General features: G+C 44.7%; 7 protein-coding genes across 7 annotated transcripts; 3 read left to right on the top strand and 4 right to left on the bottom strand.

The window, feature by feature from the left end:
• Positions 1-857: 857 nt before the first annotated feature.
• On the top strand, positions 858-1,591 carry F5147DRAFT_769754 (uncharacterized protein; the record flags this gene model as incomplete). Its single annotated transcript, XM_041441069.1, has 4 exons — positions 858-870; positions 923-1,134; positions 1,183-1,359; positions 1,415-1,591. 4 exons carry the CDS (start codon positions 858-860, stop codon positions 1,589-1,591), a joined length of 579 nt encoding a protein of 192 aa, XP_041297014.1.
• A 7,490-nt stretch (positions 1,592-9,081) lies between these two features.
• F5147DRAFT_552111 (uncharacterized protein) lies at positions 9,082-9,623 on the top strand (the record flags this gene model as incomplete). Its single annotated transcript, XM_041430422.1, has 2 exons — positions 9,082-9,236; positions 9,551-9,623. Coding segments are annotated over 2 exons (228 nt in total), but the record flags the coding sequence as incomplete, so codon positions are not given.
• A 1,244-nt stretch (positions 9,624-10,867) lies between these two features.
• F5147DRAFT_649673 (uncharacterized protein) lies at positions 10,868-13,294 on the bottom strand (the record flags this gene model as incomplete). Its single annotated transcript, XM_041433360.1, has 11 exons — positions 10,868-11,199; positions 11,267-11,410; positions 11,441-11,591; positions 11,750-11,793; positions 11,868-11,970; positions 12,006-12,558; positions 12,598-12,612; positions 12,646-12,692; positions 12,858-12,869; positions 12,972-13,166; positions 13,208-13,294. The coding sequence occupies 11 exons, from the start codon at positions 13,292-13,294 to the stop codon at positions 10,868-10,870; spliced, it is 1,683 nt and encodes a 560-aa protein (XP_041297012.1).
• A 976-nt stretch (positions 13,295-14,270) lies between these two features.
• F5147DRAFT_743744 (uncharacterized protein) lies at positions 14,271-16,971 on the top strand (the record flags this gene model as incomplete). Its single annotated transcript, XM_041439623.1, has 8 exons — positions 14,271-14,411; positions 14,466-14,759; positions 14,817-15,129; positions 15,301-15,502; positions 15,541-15,686; positions 15,714-15,827; positions 15,885-16,544; positions 16,595-16,971. 8 exons carry the CDS (start codon positions 14,271-14,273, stop codon positions 16,969-16,971), a joined length of 2,247 nt encoding a protein of 748 aa, XP_041297011.1.
• Positions 16,972-17,144: 173 nt separating this feature from the next.
• Positions 17,145-17,434, bottom strand: F5147DRAFT_769749 (uncharacterized protein; the record flags this gene model as incomplete). The annotated part of the gene is made up of 2 exons (XM_041441068.1): positions 17,145-17,260; positions 17,308-17,434. The coding sequence occupies 2 exons, from the start codon at positions 17,432-17,434 to the stop codon at positions 17,145-17,147; spliced, it is 243 nt and encodes an 80-aa protein (XP_041297010.1).
• A 137-nt stretch (positions 17,435-17,571) lies between these two features.
• Positions 17,572-18,177, bottom strand: F5147DRAFT_569296 (uncharacterized protein; the record flags this gene model as incomplete). Its single annotated transcript, XM_041430947.1, has 2 exons — positions 17,572-17,841; positions 17,890-18,177. The coding sequence occupies 2 exons, from the start codon at positions 18,175-18,177 to the stop codon at positions 17,572-17,574; spliced, it is 558 nt and encodes a 185-aa protein (XP_041297009.1).
• A 59-nt stretch (positions 18,178-18,236) lies between these two features.
• On the bottom strand, positions 18,237-18,413 carry F5147DRAFT_548842 (uncharacterized protein; the record flags this gene model as incomplete). The annotated part of the gene is made up of 1 exon (XM_041430370.1): positions 18,237-18,413. A coding segment is annotated over one exon (177 nt), but the record flags the coding sequence as incomplete, so codon positions are not given.
• Between the last annotated feature and the right edge of the window lie 472 nt (positions 18,414-18,885).

Raw genomic sequence — 18,885 nt, 5'->3', positions numbered from 1 at the left:
CTATTGTTTGAACCTCACTCATTTCAGATGCTCACCTTCTATGTCTATAAGTGAAAGAAAGTGAATTGTTTCTGTTGTGAGCAAATCATTTTCATAGATGGTGTTCTCGGTGAGGTAGAGCCAGCCTAGCTAGTCTAGTCAGCCTCACTGACAACACCACAATTAAAGTAAGTTTAATTGTCTACTGTCTCCTATAGTGGAGTAAGTTTAATTATCTATTGTTTGAGCCTCACTCATTTCAGATGCACACCTTCTATATCTATGAATGAAAGGAGATGGATCTTCATGAAAATGATGTGTTCACTACAGAAACCATCCATTTTCTTTCACTTATAGACATAGAAGGTGTGCATCTGAAATAAGTGAGGCTCAAACAATAGATAATCAAACTTACTTTACTAGAGGAGACTAGCTATACATGGTCCAATTTTAAATTTACTTAGGGTGTATCAGGCTTATTGCATCATGTGTTCTAATTATATCACAACAAATTCAATCAACATGAGTCCAGAGTGCAAGAACTTTGGTTCACTTTTTTTCACTCATGGACAAAGTCAAAAGCCAGACAGCTGAAGTTTTGGCAAGTCTTAACAGGAGGACCAGAGAGATAATGGGCAACTCATCTGAACTAGGGGTCCTAAAAAATGGCCAAGTTCAAACAGAATTGCTGCATAAAGCTAGGTAACTATGGTTCTGTAGTAATTGCAGCCAGCTATTAATGACCGAGAGAATCAAGAATGAGAATTGCAGTATAGCTACATCAATGCTTGGCATCATCTGGTGATACTTTGAACTTTGATCATACCTCAATTTCCGAATATGAAATTGACTAGGCCACCCTGACTATTGCACATGCCATGGTCAACCCCAGTAAGGGGGATAATATTTAGGGTTATGCATGAAATTTAATGGAGAATTATAGTCAATGTTAATTGGGATGTAGACCAATATGCTGACAAGGTCAATTTATCACAACCCAATAGGGATGGGTCAGCAACTGCTGAACCAGAGAGATTGAAGAAGTTCTTCCCTGAGGCTGTGCTCAGCAAAATTTCAGTTCCAACAACTGTTATAGATAGGCAAGGAAAATTTTTGGTGGTTTATCTCTCTGATATTTTGACAGCTTCTCATATAGTATGTTTCTGATTGAGGATTTTCCCTTAGGGCTGATTAATTAATTAGGAGCATCTTAATCATATCACTACTGGCTTAAGAGAATCCCTCCTTAAAACTGTTGATCCTAATTCAGATATCAAAAAAAGTTGGAGAGATGATGGCTATATGGTTCCAGCTGAAAGAGGGGAATTTGGGATTGGTACAATTACAGTAGCTCCTGCATATTTCATGCAAAGATGGCAGGTATTGTATTTTCACTTGTTATATATATTGGATCTAGGCTTAACTCTATTCTTAGCAACTAGTGGATCCATTGGTGACCTCAGAGTCTTACAAATCGGAGAAGGTCCAACAATGGTTAGCTGCCTTGACAATATCAGAAGTTCTATGGAATACCATTACCAGAGTTGTAGCACCAGATCTTTTTCAAGCTGGCATCTCTGCATTTTCTGAGGTCATCAAAGAAGTCCCTTGATCAAAAAAGAACCCTGCTCTGGTGGACTCTTGGCCCTCAATCTTTTCAGGGCTTGAAATTATTACTAATCATGTTACCTTTAGCCACAGAGATGCTAATGGATCCCTATCCCTTTTTGATCTTCTGGTCAGTCTAGGAAGAAATCATCATGCCACTTTGGCCTTGGCAGACCTCCATGCAGAGCTAGATTATTCCCCTGTGTACAAAACATTGTAACCTGAATGTGTAGCTATTTGGGCTCAAAACCCAAAGGGTTTTGCGACCCGAAACATTGTTTCAAACCTGTGGAGAGAGACCACGATGAGCCATGAGGGCAGGTGGGCCTTGGTAGCTCAAAAATTGCGGAATTTTTCTATGAAAAATTCTGCCAGAGTCCAAACTAATGTATCGAGTAATCAAATTCTCTTTGGTCTACTTTTACTGTTGAACACAACTTTCAACTATAGCTACTACCAGGGAGTGGCGGGCAGGTGCAACAAAATGCAAGTGTATACAAGCCATAGAGGACTTGCAACTTGGACCAGTGTACCTTCATTTTGTCTGTCAAAACATTAAAAAAAAGTAATTCATGTTTCAATGATTTTCTGTGTGTGGGACATGATGCAAAAATTGATCATGTTCCTTCATATATTATTTTTTAATGTTCTTGGATCAAACATATGGTGAACATGATGAAGTAATTGAAATTTTTGATACACAGAACATTGGAAAAACAGAGGCAAAAAATTTAACATGATTGTAAATTGTTATTTAAGGAATGATGAATGAAAAATAGAGACTGTTTTTTGAGGGAAAATGACTCATTTTTATATTATGTCTTGCATACAGAAAATCTTCAATACATTGATTGTTTTTTTTCAATGTTTTGTTACACAATTCAAGGAAATTTCTATCTTCTAATTCAATGTTTTTTGGATGTTTGGTGAAGGAAAATGAGTCAATGCCTGCAGTGACATATACCATATCTAAAACTCGAAGGGAAAAGGTTTCATGGATAGAAACGGATACTTCATCTATCTATGAAGACTATGACAGTGAGGCTGAGCCAACCTTACTGTTGAAACAAAAACACCACCAGAATATTGAAGATTATTCACTGGTCGATTATGATGGAGAGATATATGGTGATTTTTGGACAGGAGGCTTAAATGGTATCCAATGAAAGACAAAAGTGAGTTCTGTTGAAATAATTGTTCTTGAAAACTAGCCAACATTACAGACCCAAAATGATTTCCTTAGGAAATACTTGCCTTGGCATAGTGAATATCTTTCAGTGTTATTGGAGTTGGAACAGTTGATCAATGATGGGAAATGTGAGGATTGTGAAGGAGAGGACAGGTTTATTCATTGTCTGTCCTGCTCAGGAGAGCATGCTTGGTGTCCCTCATATGCTGTTAATGCCCACCAGCACAACCCCTTCCACAACCTTTAACTTTGGAATGGCAAGTTCTACCAATCTACTATCCTACAGGATCACAGATATATAATGTATCTTGGCCATGGGGGACATCCTTACCCCAATTCATTGCAGCAGTTGAACCCATCACACTAGTTAGATCTTGAAGCTATGGAAGATGTGTTTGCACATAGGGAGGGAAATACCATTTATGAAACAGAGTTGGGATTGTCTAATCTGGTTATTGTGCACTCCACTGGAGTTGACCTTTTTTTTTTTTGCTTCAGAGTGTGGTCCTTTAGGGTCATAGACCCTATGTCGGACATTGTCTTGTCATCAACTGTCTTTCTTATATGGGGTGGGTTGTGTGCTTTCATCTATATTGCAGACTCATACTCTGTCACTAGGTGATTGAGCACATTAAGAACGCTGCAGGTAAGAAGAATGTTAGTAGAGGTTTTGGGAGAATAATTTTATAACTTCGTGGTGATGGTCTGGATTGTTGGTCACACATTGTTGATAATTCCTCTAGTAGCGTGTCTTCTTTTGTCCCGTCAATGACATCAGCGTGCGGTATTGGTCTTTTTGTGATAGAGTATGATGATGATGATAATGGTAGTGCCATTGGTTGTGGGTATGTGTCGTTTTGGGTGTGTTTCCTTTACATATTTACTTCGATATGTTCGTTTATTCATGTTATAGTTCGCCAAATGTTGGTTTAAATCTTCCTGTGCTATTTACGTATCAGATGAGGTGTGGTGTGATTTTGTCAGAGGTTAGGATGTGGGTTATGGACAATGTGTCTCATCAGGTGGTGTTCGCAAAGATGTGGTGTTCATTGCGATATTGAGGACAGTCGAATAAATAGTGGTGGATGGTCTCGTTTGTTCCTGGGCATATTGGGCAGTGTGGTGAGTCAGCTTTATTGATATGATGCAGATGATGATTGAGGGGAATATGTCGTGTTCGAAGCTGAATGTACATGCTAGTGTGTCGCTTGGGGAGGCCATTGACAAGTTTGAGGTATCTGGCAGAGGGCATAGATGGGTCGATTTCATGGGTACAGGTGTATCAGGGGGACTTTGTCCAGAGGGCTTTCCACATTTCCTTTACCTTGACCTTTTGTGCAGCTCTTAGTGCTGGGGCATTACATAGGAGTGGCTTGTTTTGCAGGTATTTGGGCAGCTTGCGTGTCGGGCTGTTATTCTGTGGGTCTTCTGCGGCTTTCTTGGCTTCACAGTCTGCTAATTCATTGCCGATTATGTTCTTGTGTCCTGGTACCCAGTGTACGGTGAGGTCGAAGTCCCTTTGGTCATTCTGTCGTTTCGAGATTGATTTGATCATGTTCCTGAAGTGTCCTGGGATGAAGTCGCTACTGTCCTTGTTTGTCGAGTAGAATCGAGGCTGGGAAGATTATGTTTTGCTCTGTTGCTAGGAGTTTGGCGGCTAGGGTCATTCCCAAGGTTTCAGCTTCATATACCATGTGTTTGTCGTTTGGTCCCAAGTGATATCGTAATGTGCGTGGTTCATGTCCTTCTCGTATCAGCACTGCTGCTGCTCCGATCCCACCTTTGTATCCTGAACCATCCATGTAGATTCGGATCACATCGTTGAGTCGTTCATGTTCTCGTATTGCATCTTTTTTGTTTTTTGCGATTTTTGTCTTATAGATCGGTTCTTCCTGTATTCTCGTGTGGTTTGATGGCTCTATTTTCTCTACATCATTCGGGAATACTTGGAAGGTGTGGATGAGATTATGCAATGATGATCGGTGAGTCTGGACATTGTGTTTTGCTATCCACTGGATTTTCTGTGGAGTGGGTGGGATTGGGGTAGGGTGGCTAGGTGGACTGTGGCGTGGTGACAGATCTTTTGAAGTGGCAAGGGTATAGGAAGGAGGTTCGCATGTGCTTCAAGTGCGTCAGTTGGGGAGGTCCTCATGGCTCCTGTTATGCTTACTGCTGCTATCTGTTGTATTGATGTGAACCTTTTTGCTATTCCCTTGGAGCCTCATTGAGTGACGTTTACATTAGTTCCTCTCTTGTGTACTGGTCTGAACCATATATTGGCTCCATACGCGAATTTTGGGACTGCTACCGTTAGGTATAGTTGTCGCATCAGTTTGGTCGGGATCCCCATGGCTGTTTTCGAGAGACATTGTATCTGTAAGACATATTTGGTACCTTTCGCTATTGCATATGCTGCGTGCTCCTTCCATGTTAACTCCTGGTCGACTATGATTCCTGGAAAACGAGTATGGTGGGAGGGTTGGATGGTTGTTCCGTTGATGATGATGGGTCTTTGTTCCTTCATTTTGCTACATGTGAAGTCCATGAGTGCGAACTTTGTAGTTTCGAATTTGGAGTTATGTTCCCTTAACCATTGGTATCCGCCATTTTCTCGTTCGAGCATGTCCTTGAGTATATTGTGTGTTTCTTCAAAGGTTTCGGCGATAGCGATGAATGCTGTGTCGTCTACGAATGCTAATGCAATTTCTTCTCTTCAGTTACCTATGCGTCGAGCTACTTCAACTAGATCGGAGTTGTATATAATGTAGCATATCATGGATAATGGGTCACCTTGTCCTATTCCATTGTTCACTGGGAACCAGTCTGAGGTGAAGTCATCGAAGCATAGCTGGGTTCGGCGTCCTGTGAGCATTCTTTCCGTGAAGGAGACAAGTTCCGGCGGTAGATGTTGACATTTCATGTTGTGGATGAGGCAGCTGGTTACTGTGTTCAGGAAGGCACCTTCAATGTCTAGATAAAGTACTGAAGCTACTCATTTCAATCTCTATGTGTCCTTGATTGTCGCTTCCAGAAGGTGGACGGAGTCCATTGTTGATCGTCCTGGGTGTCCTCCAAAATGATTGGCTGGTAGGAGGTGGTGGGTTTCAAGGATATCAGTTACCTGTTGTGTGACTATGGCTGTTAGTAGCTTGCATGTAGTGTTTATCAGTGCTATTGGACGATATGCCTTGGAGGCGGTGTAATCAGCTTTGCCGGGCTTCCGGAGTACTACACCTCTTCGAGGAATTGAGTCCAGTGATCTTTCTTGGCTTTGTAGATGGCTTCTGAGACTTGGTTCCTGAATTTGCGGTGTTCCTCGTGTGATGGGTGACTTGGTAGCACTCTGAATTTGTATGATAGACCACTTAACTCATGTTTGCATTCTAGCATCTGGGATAGTTCCTTGGTCCACCAATGTTTTGCATGTGGGTTTGGTTTGGATTTCGGTACAACTTCTTCAACGATGTCACGGAGTACCTTTGTGAGGTTCTTCGCTGCAGATTGGAATTTTTCCACATCGGCTATCGGTTGTGGTTCTGGTATTGTGGCCAATTGTTCTCTAAGTCACTTCGCGAACTTTTCCCAGTCTACATCTCGATAGTTGAAGTTGGTTGTTATTGTCACTTGTGGGACTGCCAGGTCAAGTGTGCTGAGGATGGGGACATGGTCTGTTTTTGGTGGGTGCAGATTTGGTGCCATGTTGCATATGGTGAATAGTTCTAGCATGTGGTCAGTGCAGAAGATGTTGTCTGGGCGAGTCCAGTTGCCAGTTCTCGTGGATTGTAGTGTCGGTTTGTCTTTTACTAACACTTGGCACATTCCATAGTCTGCTAGTAATTCGATCCATGCTTGCGTGTTGGTCTGTGCTTTGTGGGGCTCACAGAGATATCAATTTTGCTCTTCTTCCCAGAGTGCATGATGGCAGTTGAAGTCTCCTAGCCATATGACATGGTCATCATGCGTGGGTCGGACGGTCCATATGTTGTCCTCGAGGTATTGATGAAGGATGGGAGGGGTGTCTTGCTTGTCTCCGTCATTGTAGATATTGAATATTGTTTGAATACTGTTAGCTTGCTGAATGTCCCTGTGAATTGGATTACTACTACATCTGCTGATGGAAAAGGGAGCTGTCTCCAGCTGTTAGTGTTGATATGTTTATGTACTAGAGTTACAGCGCATGAGCGCTTTGCTTGTGTATAGCGCAGCATGGGATATACAACATGCCAGTTGGGTGTGGCTTTCATGTTACCTTTGGAGTCTATGGTTGGTTCTTGAATAGCAATGATGTCCCAGTTGCAGGCTGTGTGTGGGTCGCTGAGGATACAATGTTGGGCATCTGGGAAGGTGTTGAGGTTTTCTTGCCATATTCATAGATGAACTGCTGAGTTGTTTGGTGTATTGATCATCTCCATCCGTCTTGTTCTTGTTAACTGAACTGTATTACTCCTGATGGGTTGAAGTGTGGTTCGACAGATTCAGATCTTGGGCGTGTGGATGCTCAGCTAGGTGCAAAGCCTCTTGATGGTGGTCGTGCTCCTTTGTTTGGTGCCGTTCCTCTGGTTGGTGCCGTATTGTTTCTCCTTGGGTATTCATTGATGCATTGCTGAGTTAGTTCCTTGTTTGGTGGGTTGTTTGAGGGTTGTTTCCTGTATGGGGGGGGGGTTTGGACGGGGCTGCTACCTGCATCCATTGTTCATCAGTAGGGGAGTAGGGCATCGTGTTATCTGGGTATCTTTTGTCAGTATCTTCACACTTTTGACTGAAAGATGGTCAGTCTCAGCTCCAGCTGGGATGGTCGTCTGTGTTGCACAATGTGCAGAAGAGCTTGTCTTTGGCTCAGCAGTCTTGAGTATGGTGGTTGTTGCCACAATTGGCACATGTGTCTCCGTGGGCTATGCACTCCTGTGCTATATGACCATAATGCTGGCATTTTGCGCATCAAAGGGGTTCACGTCTGTTCTTCTTTGGCCATAGCAGCAGGTGGTCCAAGGTGATGCCTTTGCATATTGCTAAGTTGGTGGTTTGAGGGTCTGTAAAGATTAGCATTAGGTGTGTGACTGTTTGGGTACTTGTCCGCTTCTCAGCAGGTTTCACCCAGTGGGCCATTGAGATAGCTCCATTGCTCCAGTTGTTTTCTTTCTCTAGGCATTTTAGGTTGTCTTTATTGCTCGTGTCGTAGCTGATTGGCATGAATGGGACAATCAATGGGTAGGTCCTTTCCTTGAAAGTGGCTTCTGGGTCGAGATTGCGTACTAGTGTGTTCTTGATGTCCAGGTTGCGACAAATGAAAGTGGCTGCTTCTTTGGTCGTTAGTTCAATTACCATCCCTCCTTGCTTGAATTGGGTAACCAAGCACATTTCCAGTTTGGTTGATTCTTCATTCGTGTCAATTTTGCTGAGGGCATTCTTGACTCGTTCTACTAGCTGTGTGTGAGATGATTTTCCTGCTGCTAATGGGCTATCAGGTGCGAAGCCTATCATGATTTGCCTGTCTTTGATTGCTTCATGTGCTATGCATTGCATTTGTTGTTGGGCTTAGGGTTCTGTTTTTGAACATTGGCCTGATGTGAGCACATTCGTGTATGTTGGTTTGGAGGCGATAGATTCGGCTACTCGTGCTGAGAGGTTGTCCATGGTTGTTCGAATCTTCTCTAATTGCAGATGATTGGTATTTGATGGGGTGTTTGTATCTGTTATGAGTTTGGTTAGCTTCTCTTCTGTATCTTGTAACTTAGCTATATGTGGGGAGATTGCCACCATTATGTGTCTTGCTATTGTGTCTGTGGTCTCATCTAGTACTGCCTCTTCCAATATAAAGCTACTGTGCAGATTGCTGTCTGTGCCGGTAGTGAGATTCCATTCAGTTGGGTGATGTGTAGGAGTATTTTGGTGATGGCTTCTGTGGTGTATGGTTTCCCACTTATAGCAAGGGTGATATGTTCCAGGTAGGCTTTTCCTGATGTTGCATTAGTGACTTCATTATTTAGGGCTATAATTTCAGTAGTGGTTAGTTTGAGTGGAGCTCGTCTGTTCTGGGTTGGTATATTCGCCAGAGTAGGTGGCCAGGAGGATTCAGAGTTACTAGTGTTGATGTTGGTGTTTGATGCCATCATGTCTTTTAGATTCCTCGATCCATTCCCTCTATTGCCTCCCTGGGCGGGTGCTGGGGCCATTTCTATTGTGGTTTGTCTTAGCTTTTTGTTGTTTTGGAGTCTGGGAGCGCCGTTGAGCGCGCATTTAGTTCCGGGGTCCTAGTTGGGGTGCCACCTGGTTCAGGTCCAAGGGGCTTTACTGGAGTTTACTCACACCATGTATCCTGGTGTCAGTGTCCTGGAGCTAAGAAGGACAGATATCTACATCTCCTAAAAGCAAAGTTATTTCCTGCCAGCATCACTCAGCCTCAATCTGCTTTTACTTTTGATGTTCTAGATAACTTCCTCATAGATGCTTTGGAGTGCAAGTGTTAGTTATATGATCATTCACCTCTACAGTACACATTTCTATGTCTTTTATGTGATTGCACTTATGATATCATTCCTTACATTTTGCTACCTACTTACATGACTTCCTGATCTCCCTAGGACGTCCCTAGGTCGAGTTATTACTGACCCTTTGATTGCAGCTTGTCTGTTTACATTTGTTTACCATACGTCGCCCATATCCCAGAGTCCAGTGCTTCCTGCCTCTTTGGCAACTTACTCTGGACTCTAGTCTGATCTCTTCTGGTCTCTCAGTAGCCTCTAGAAGCAGCCCACTTCACTCCCATCTTAACAGCAAGACCTCAGCTATAGGTTTCTATCAAAAGCTACGTCATTTTACCAATAATGCTTTCCCTCATAAAATACCTATGAGCAATTTCTTTATTATTGTACCCCAGGCTTACATAATAAAAAGGATTGCTACAATGAACTTATGTGGGTGTCTCATATATGGAGGGATTTGGTCAATAGAACAAGGTCCAGCTTTGCACATGAGTCAGATAGATCTCCTGGTCCAGAGGATTTAGCTCTTCATTGTCTAGCATGTCCCCAGCCTGGAATAAACTTACCTTCTTCTTGGAAGGATACCTATGACAGGTAAGTTAGTTCATCAACAACTGCCAACTGAACTGATCTTTGAGCCCATTCAGTCACATAGTCTGTGTTATACAGGCAGCCAAAGTTGAAAATATGCCGTTCCACACAGGCCAGCGGATATCGGCCAATTGAATGTGTTTGCCCGAGTCCAACATTTGGCCGGCCGACTCACTGATGGACAATTGGAACAACTGGGCCTATACATGGTGATGCTTGATATTAACATGTTGGCTGGTGGCCAGGAAACAAAGGTGGTGGATTGTGACATTCTCAACTGGGCCCATGTAGAAAATAGTGACTGTGTGTACTGGTCGGCCGATGCCAATAATGGGGATGAAAATATCATAATACTATCAGGTGGGCCAATATAAACAAATGCCTGATAATAGCAGGTGGGCTGCTGAAACTGATGCAATCGGGCTGGCCAATGGAAATAAATCCTCTATGCCATCAGGTGGGCCGATAGAAATGGATGCCTGATGAAATCGTGCGGGACAATGAGGAGAACACTCGGATTCTATCAGGTGGGCCGGTGTGGAATGGGTCTCCTGTGCGCATCAGTCGGCGCATTTCAGCACTTTCACTCAGTCTCCAGCTTTGAGGATTCAACAACATCGATTCAAATGAATCTGCAACATTTCGATGACTATGTAACAAAGTTAAATGTCACTGTAATGTATCATTATATTTGATCACACATTTGTCTAGGCTGAAACTGAGACATCCCAATCTACATTCATGTAACTCGCATACTGTGGCCAAGGTGTCCCCACAAAATTGTGAAGGCTATCGCGCACATCTAAAACTTGAAAGTGCTCGTCGAGCGGAGTTTGATTCACCCGAGTATGTAATGCTGATATGCGAACAGCTAGGACTTTCGCTTCAGAAGTAAAGTTTGTCTCGCAGAAAATGGATATATTTGAGAGATTCAACGATTATCAGAGGGAAGATTACGCCGATTATCTTTCTAGTAGTAGATTATCTAGTAGTAGTACTACTATCAGGAAGGTGCTAATCAATGTGCACGCAAAGCCATCCCCAGAGCAATCATGTTCTGCTTTACGGACAACGAAGCAGAATGCAGCGTAGGCGTGTCGTGGACGATGGTATTGTGGGTCTGAATTGCTTTGTACTCTGTTGCTGACAAAGACGCTGGTGAAAATTGTACTGACTTATATACTCCGTCTTGGAACTCTAGTAGAGTGTTATGGACTGCAGTGCCCCCGATTGAAAATAAGTCGTTGAGCTTGTCGAGCTCATTGAAGTCGAGTGCTTCATGAAGATGAGTGGTCCAGAGGGAATTACAGATTGTCTCGATGACAGCGGGGTGGTTGACAGGGGACATGACTGTTGGATCTTTCTGAGAGAAGCTAGTTTAGCAACCTAAGAACGAAAGCAATGTAAATGGACTTACAAAGAGATAGCTGTGGTTGACGAGAAGCGGGGCAACTGAGAGAAAGAGAATAGTGGTTGAGAATGAGCCATTGCGCCTCCTTCTTGAAGACTCCACGCACGGTCGTCATGATCCCTGATAGCTTCTTGCAGGTCTCGGCGTGATCTGGTATTTGCAAGGCCATCAATGATATACCTGATACTACATGTCCTGCCGCCTCCAAAAATGCTTCCTCAGCCATTTCAGTATTCCGTTCCATCGTGGGCATTGCATTCTCGAGGAGCACCTTTCTGCACATCACCTGTTTCGCCTCCTTCTTCACATCTTTCAGCTCTTTGTCTGTCAGCTGTCGGGGTCCAGGATCAGCATTAGGCTGAAGGCTGGATGGCGTAATGGGTGCCGGTAGTTGTCATCAGGATGGAATCGGCGCTGTAACAGATACTTCGCTTGTAGGCTACATTTGTAAAATAAGAACAAAAATAACACAAGATTCAGAAGACTTACCCTGATGATGCCAGTTGTAATGAGTTGCCCTCGTTGGCTCTCTGCTGGATGGTGGCGCGGATTGTATATGAATATGGTGCGGATTCCGGGAACATTGGTGCCTACTTGGGCTGCACACCGAGCCCGTTGGCGCTCGAGGCATTCTCCTTGCATTCAATTGAGACCTCTGAACCTTGAGCGTGTAGTGTGCTCGAGTTCCTGGATTCTGGGAGGTACGAGATCTTCAAACGTAGGTACATTTAGTAGATAGTTGTACGTGTCTGGTGATGGGGGGGAGCAGGTTGCTGGCTGGATGATGGCACGCTAAGTTGGTTGTCAAAGCATGGGTCACGAGGGGGACTGGAAGGCGGCAGATCATCATACTGCATTTGTGGCGGAGGGTAATAGGGAAGGGGTTGATAATGTTGAGGAACGCCAGGGTCGTGGTCTGGCTGAACAGGTTGGTAGTGCTGAGGAGCACCAGGGTCCTGATCTTGCATAGTATGGTTCCACCCATAGTGGGGCTGAGGGAGATGTCGTATGGAAGTGGTTGGTGGTCCTCCTGGTAGGACCCGCGCTGATCGTTTCGCGCTTCCTCCTCCTCCTCCTCCTCTCCCTCATTGTCATCATATCCTTCCATCATTGCTGAGAGGTGGCTGTACAAAAGCGGGGGCTGGGTATATTCTTCTTGAAGCCCGAGTTGGGTGCTGTCCGGTTGGAGGGAAGGATTAAGGTCCAATTTACGCCCTGGTTTTTTATCACTTTTGTGTTTTTTCGTGGGGGACGTTGTTTTTTTGCAGTAGCCTTGGAGGGCATGGTGGAAGGAAGGGCTTAAGATGTAATAGTCAGTACGTCGTAATTAGTCTTACCTTTCGATATTCACACTTCATACAATCGATGAAAAGATAATCACCCACGTGCCATGCCATGAGGCATGGCTATCAGCACGACCTCGATCTAGGTGCTACAAGAAGGGTAATAACAATGTCATAGTACGTTGGCTACAAAACACTGGCCCAGAAAGTTTGATACATATCATCTAACACAAAAACAAGGCGCCCTTCCTGATTAGTAGAGATAGATAACAGATCAGTGATTGATCCCGCCAATAAGAAAAGGCTAGACTCACCACATGCGCGAACTTGAATCATTTACTACGCACGTATCACAATATTAATATTCTCCCTAGTAATAATGAACGCATTTAATGATTATAATTACAAAGAAAAGAAACTAAACTCACAATACTGTTGTCGTCTGACATGGCGGAATCTTTGTCGTCATCGTCCGTGCCTTCTTGAATCAAATCTCCATCAGCCACCCCCCGGGAAGAAGCAAGTCCTTCCAAGTCAACAAGGTCCATTTGTACAGCAGCGAGGGCCTCCTGTTCTCTGCGGTAGGTCTGGATGGTATCGGCCGAATCTCTTGAAATCTGTTTCTGTGCTAAATCTAATATAGTTTCAACCCTGACTGAGCAACCCTATGCTCCTTCTGCAAGGTAGCAATGGTGTGTTTTGAAAACCTCTTCCACCGATTGATTTCTTCAAGCTCCCACACCTTTGACATTAGGTTGTGGTGCTTCTCGCAGGTAGCAAACTGAGCTTAGATGGCCTCTTTGATTATGTCCATAGGGATGTTAGAATCACTCAAGATGGTTTGTGCCTAATGTATAGTAGTTAATCAGAACACAATGAACAATAGATGATTTTAGACTTCTACCTCAGCCAAAAAGTTGCCAGGAGGGATATCATGGTTGACCCCAGTTGACAATCTAGATGACATGCTAGTGGGTGAACCACTGCCATATAGTGGCTCGCCATCAGGTGCGGATGAGTGTGAATTGAATTTTCCTTTATTGATCATGGGAGCCTTGTAACCTGGAGAAGAACACTCGATGTAAGTCGCAGAGCTGGTTGGGCTAGGAGGATCCAGAGGTCTGTGATTCATAATAAGGACGTCTGGCATGATAGGGATAAGTAACTCATAGGTGATATCGGGCCAGTCAGCTTACTCAGTCTGCGCACGCACTGCACGTCGGAGTTTGAAGGAGTCAACAAATTTTTGAGGAATGCTGGCAGACTTGGTATTGGCAATTGCCATGGATAAGGCTATAAATCTTCAAGGACTGCTGGCAAACGTACAATGCAAACTTGCAATCGCTGCACATCAATACAATCACCACGCATTGATAATCGCCTCAATGTCGTCTGGCATAGAAAGAGACCACTCACCAGACCCTTATAACTTCATCTCAGATGAGACGTCATTTAGAGCTGGAAGGTAAGTGCTTTGGATATCAATTACTTACCGAGGGACGACTCTAGTTGCTAGCGGGGTGCTATATGATTGTCCTACCTGTGCAACACAATTCACGTCAGTAGAGCATCTATGTAATCACCTGACGGATGATCCACGCTGCAACAGTGTACCTATTCCACTTGCAATTCGCCAACCCGCTGATCCAGGAGAGGAGCGCACAGCTCATTATCACAAAAACTCAGGATCTATCTATGGTTTTCACCAACCAAACTCCTTTGAGTGTATGAAGGCTCACGACTACGAAGCTCATCGTGCACATAACATGTACTACCCATTTGCTGACAGGGAGGAATGGGAGTTAGCTAAATTTCTTAGTGACAATCTTAACCAGGGTCAAATTACTAGGTTTCTGAAGCTATTGTGGGTCAGTCGGCTTGAATGACCACCTATTGAATCATCACTAATGACGTACAAGTAGGTTAAGTCAGAAACACAGAAACCACTGGCGTATAAGTCTGCGCAACAGATGTTCACCTTCATGGATGCCCTGCCAAAGGGACCGAAATGGCGCTGTACAACCATTCATACCGAAGGTTACATCACCACCCATCCTGTACACCTAATCTGGCGTGATGCCCTGGAGGTGACGTGGCACATTTTTGGTAACCCAGTATTCGCCAATGATATGGAGTTTGATCCATACAAGATCCAGGTCAATGGAGAACGTGAATATAGTGAATGGATGTCCTGCTCGCAGGCTCATGGTATTCAGGTATATAGTACACTTTATTCTATACATTGTACCTAATGATAGCCGTCTTCCTCTTAGGACCAGCTCCCATCGGGTGCTACTATTGTTCCAATAGTTCTTGCTTCTGATAAAACCCCGGTCACCCGCCAATCAGGTGGGCTCGAGATGCATCCTATGTTTCTCACTACAGCCAACATTCGATTGGACATCCGCATGAAAGCTACTTTGCACGCATGGTCATGCATTGTGTATATGCCTATCCCACAATTCATTTGTCATCCAGACTTCTGCTCACTCTTGCAAGCCCGTATCTGGCACCGGCGTGTAGATATTGTTTGTGAAAACCTTAAAATCACCGCTGCAACTGGCACAAGCATGGTGGATCCATCCGGTCACTTGCGCTACACATTCACCCCCCTTGTCGCATACACTGCGGACCTCCCTGAACAGCAGATGATTGCGTGTGTCAGTAAGAACGCATCACCCATTACCTTGGCTACCCAGTCACAGTTTGGGGATGGCGTATCATACCCTCCTCGTCATGGGAATATCATGATTGAAGCACTGCACCGACTTTGCCAATGCATGGATCCCTGGAAGGTTCAAGAATTCCAAGAGGAAGCCAAATCACTTTACCTCAGCAGGGTCCAACTTCCCTTCTGGCACAACTGGCGCTTTAGTGATCCTGCATATTTCCTTGCGCCTGACATCCTACATACACTCCACAAATTTTTTTTGACCATATCTTCAAGTGGTGCAAGGAAGTTCTGGGGGCAGATGAGCTCGATTCACGCTTTCGTAGACAGCACAAACATATTGGCACTCGTCATTTTTCCCAAGGTGTCTTGCACATCCAGCAAATGACTGGGCGGGAGCATCGGGATATCCAGCACACGATTGTTGCTACACTTGCGGGTGTTGCTGATGCGAACTTTATCCAAGCAATTTGTGCGCTTATCGATTTCGTTTACCAAGCTCAATCTCCAACTTTCACTCCGTCCTCGATCACTGCTATGACATCCTCACTCGCAGAATTCCATCGCTTCAAAAGAGCTATTATCAGCGCTGAGGCTCACAGGGGGACCTCCGGTCCTATTGAGCACTTTGAAATACCTAAACTCGAACTTCTCACTTCATTTGCTTGAGCTATCCCTAATCTTGGCGCCCCAATCCAGTTTACATCTGAGACCAGCGAACGCATGCTGATCACGCATTGCAAAGGTCCTTTTACGCGCATTAGTCATCAGCGTGCAAGCTTCATGCAGCAAATCGTCTGCCTTTTGGATCAGGAAGACACAGCGTGCCAATTCGACTTGTATGCTCTCCTCCGCTCAAAATCATTGTCCATTAATAATCTGATTGACAATGAATTCGAGGAAGTTGTCGACATCAACCCGGTGTGTGATTGGATCATGCGCGTCTCTCCCAAGGAAGTTTCTCGTTTTCATAGTCCCCATCCCGTCCGCAACCATTTTCTGAAGAGGCTTCTTTCAGAAGATAGCCGTGTCACATTCCACGTTACTGTTTCTAGTGATCTGGCTGACAAGTCACCTAACTCTTTGGTGCGGTTATATCATCTTCCGAACTTCCCTAATCTACTTCATGCCTTTATTGAGCGCGTCAATGGGTCAGGGTCCCACTTTCAAACGTGTCTCCTTAAGGTTTGGAACAAATTCCATCTACAGTTACATTCAGACCTGCGCCCACATCTTGTGATGCCAAGCCAACAAGTACAAGCGTATCCACCGTCTGGAGCTTATCCCCTTGGAAATTGTGATATGGTACTCCTGCAGACGCAGAATGATGGTGAGACACCAATGTCTTATTAGCATCATTGTACTAACCCAGTCCTCTAGATCAAGTCGTAGTTGCACAAGTTCGAATGGTATTTGGCTTATCAACGAGGGGTTCTGCGCTGCCTCCCGAACTTTCTGAGCCACTTCTTTACGTGCAACTCTTTGAAGTGATCTCGCGTCCGCAGGATGATCATGTGGTCATGATGTACCGTGTCAAGCAATGGTTCGATACCGGTCCTGATGGTACACGAGCGAGGCTTAGAATGATTGTACCGCTTGTTGATGTCACTCATGCAACCGAGTTGATTCCTGAATATGGTCAAAGAGTCAATCACGATGTTACTGCTGCAACATCCTTGGAACTTTATGATACCTTCTACCTCAACAGTTTTTCAGACAAGGAATGGTATCACGCATTGCACACAGAGTTTTATTAGTTCGTTTCATCCAACAGTGTACCAGTAGTAGTAGGAATTATATTAGTGTGATGTTATCAGTTCACTATCTAGGCAACGATAAGATATGCAGACGCAATAGAGGGCATTGCCGGTTACAAATGACAGCTGCACAGTTGAACACCAAGGCCCAAAGTTGCAAACGAGTATATATATCATCGAGGCCATTGTCCATAGCCCATTGAGCGAGTGTTATCTGGGTTGTAACCGAGGCCCAATATAACTCTGGATGCATCACCCGGAGCGCCGCTGAGGCCAAGAGCGCCAAGCGCTGCATGGATGTTATCACCATAGGACCTTCTTCCCCTTTGAGCGTACCTGACACCTCAGGAGTGAATGCACCGGTGGGTGGAAAACCATATGGCTGGAACAGCTGAGTGAGCAGACATGACAGTGGAAAAAGCAGGCCTGACCTCTCAGCCTTGCTAGGACCAGAAGGAGCCATGTTGATCCCTGTGGTGGGAAGCATTTGCCTGGTTGACCACTAGTGGTTGTTACATTCTGACCTTTGTACAATGTCCTGTGCCTGGGAGAGATGCATTTTGTATCGGGCATCGCTGACCATGAAGCCCAAGCCGTCAGTCAATGCCACTCATCGGTTGGATTGGTGGGATATAAATGCTCGGCCTTGAAATTGCCATCCATGACCAAAGATCTGGAATACAGCCATGCAGGGTCGGATTCATTTCTGTCTGACATATTGAGGTTTACACCAGGCTGAGGACATGCAGGACAGAAGAGTGCAAGCTCCCCTGCCTTTGGCTTTCGCTTCTCATGGCCAAACCCATGCCACTTGAGCTGCTTCACTTGTCTCCACTGCCTGCCGACCCTCATCAAATCTCTGTACCAGTCCTTTCGGCCATTGTTAGCAATGCAATGCAGGAAATCCACATCACTCACTGGAACCAGATGAGGGAACACGCTTGATGTGATTCTTCTTAATTTACTGTAGTAGTTCATTGCTGATGTCCCACATTCATGGTTGTCCAGCAGGAAGTTGTCCAACACCGCAAATGTGAATGCTATCTTCGGCGAAGTGAAAGATGCAGGGAAGAGGCTGGTTTCAAATAGTTGCATGTCAGGGCTCAGTGCACCAGCACACTGACAGAATCTGATCATCATGGAGTGGAGCCCGGATGTATCCACCACCATAGTCATCCGAGGATCATTAATCAATATGGTATCCATGGGCCATCTGTCAATCGGTCTCCTTCATCATCTGTGTCACACCACCCATCGGTCAGTCTGGGGCAAGGCTCGCCTGCATGGCCAAGGTGGACTTCAAACCCAATCTTGGTCAAGGAAGTGTCTTCGAAGAATTCCCCAGTCCATTGACTGATCTGATGGAAAGGCATGCGGCTGTGAAACGTCCGACAGCAATGAGTACAGAAGAGCGGTTCACCCATGCAGCCATGACATCTGTAGACTCCATCCTGTGGACAGACAGAGCACATCCTGTTGGAAGGTGGACCCTCTCGCCGAAGGAGCAAGTCCAAGTAGTCCTCAGTCTTGTACTGCCACTCACGCAGATAGTCATTTTGACTCTTGATATTTGGTGTCAGCACATGAGACAAGGCAAGTGAATGGTGAGCTTGCCATGGACTTGCAAAGACGAAAAGGCTTCAAGTTACATTCACCTAGGTCATAGTGTTCATGGTCACCCTCCGCATGAAGTCCTTTGGTAGATCGCTCCTTAATAGGCAATTTTCTGGGGGATGAATGAACTGATGTTGTTTTGTTATAACGTCGAGCTTTGACAAATCGTCCTGTATCTTGTATCTCCTCTAGATGTTCGTTTGTTCTCCCATTGAACCAAAGAGGATAATCTTCGGAGAACTCCAGGCCTTTGGCTTTGACTTGACCATGGACAGAAGTAGTGCTGCAATTGTCAGTATG

The sequence above is a fragment of the Suillus discolor genome, assembly GCF_016758755.1.
Source record: "Suillus discolor strain FC423 chromosome Unknown F5147scaffold_8, whole genome shotgun sequence".
NCBI classification, from domain to species: Eukaryota; Fungi; Basidiomycota; class Agaricomycetes; order Boletales; family Suillaceae; genus Suillus; species Suillus discolor.
The sequence above is the reverse complement of the archived record's forward strand: the minus strand, read 5'-3'. Positions and strand labels throughout refer to the sequence as shown.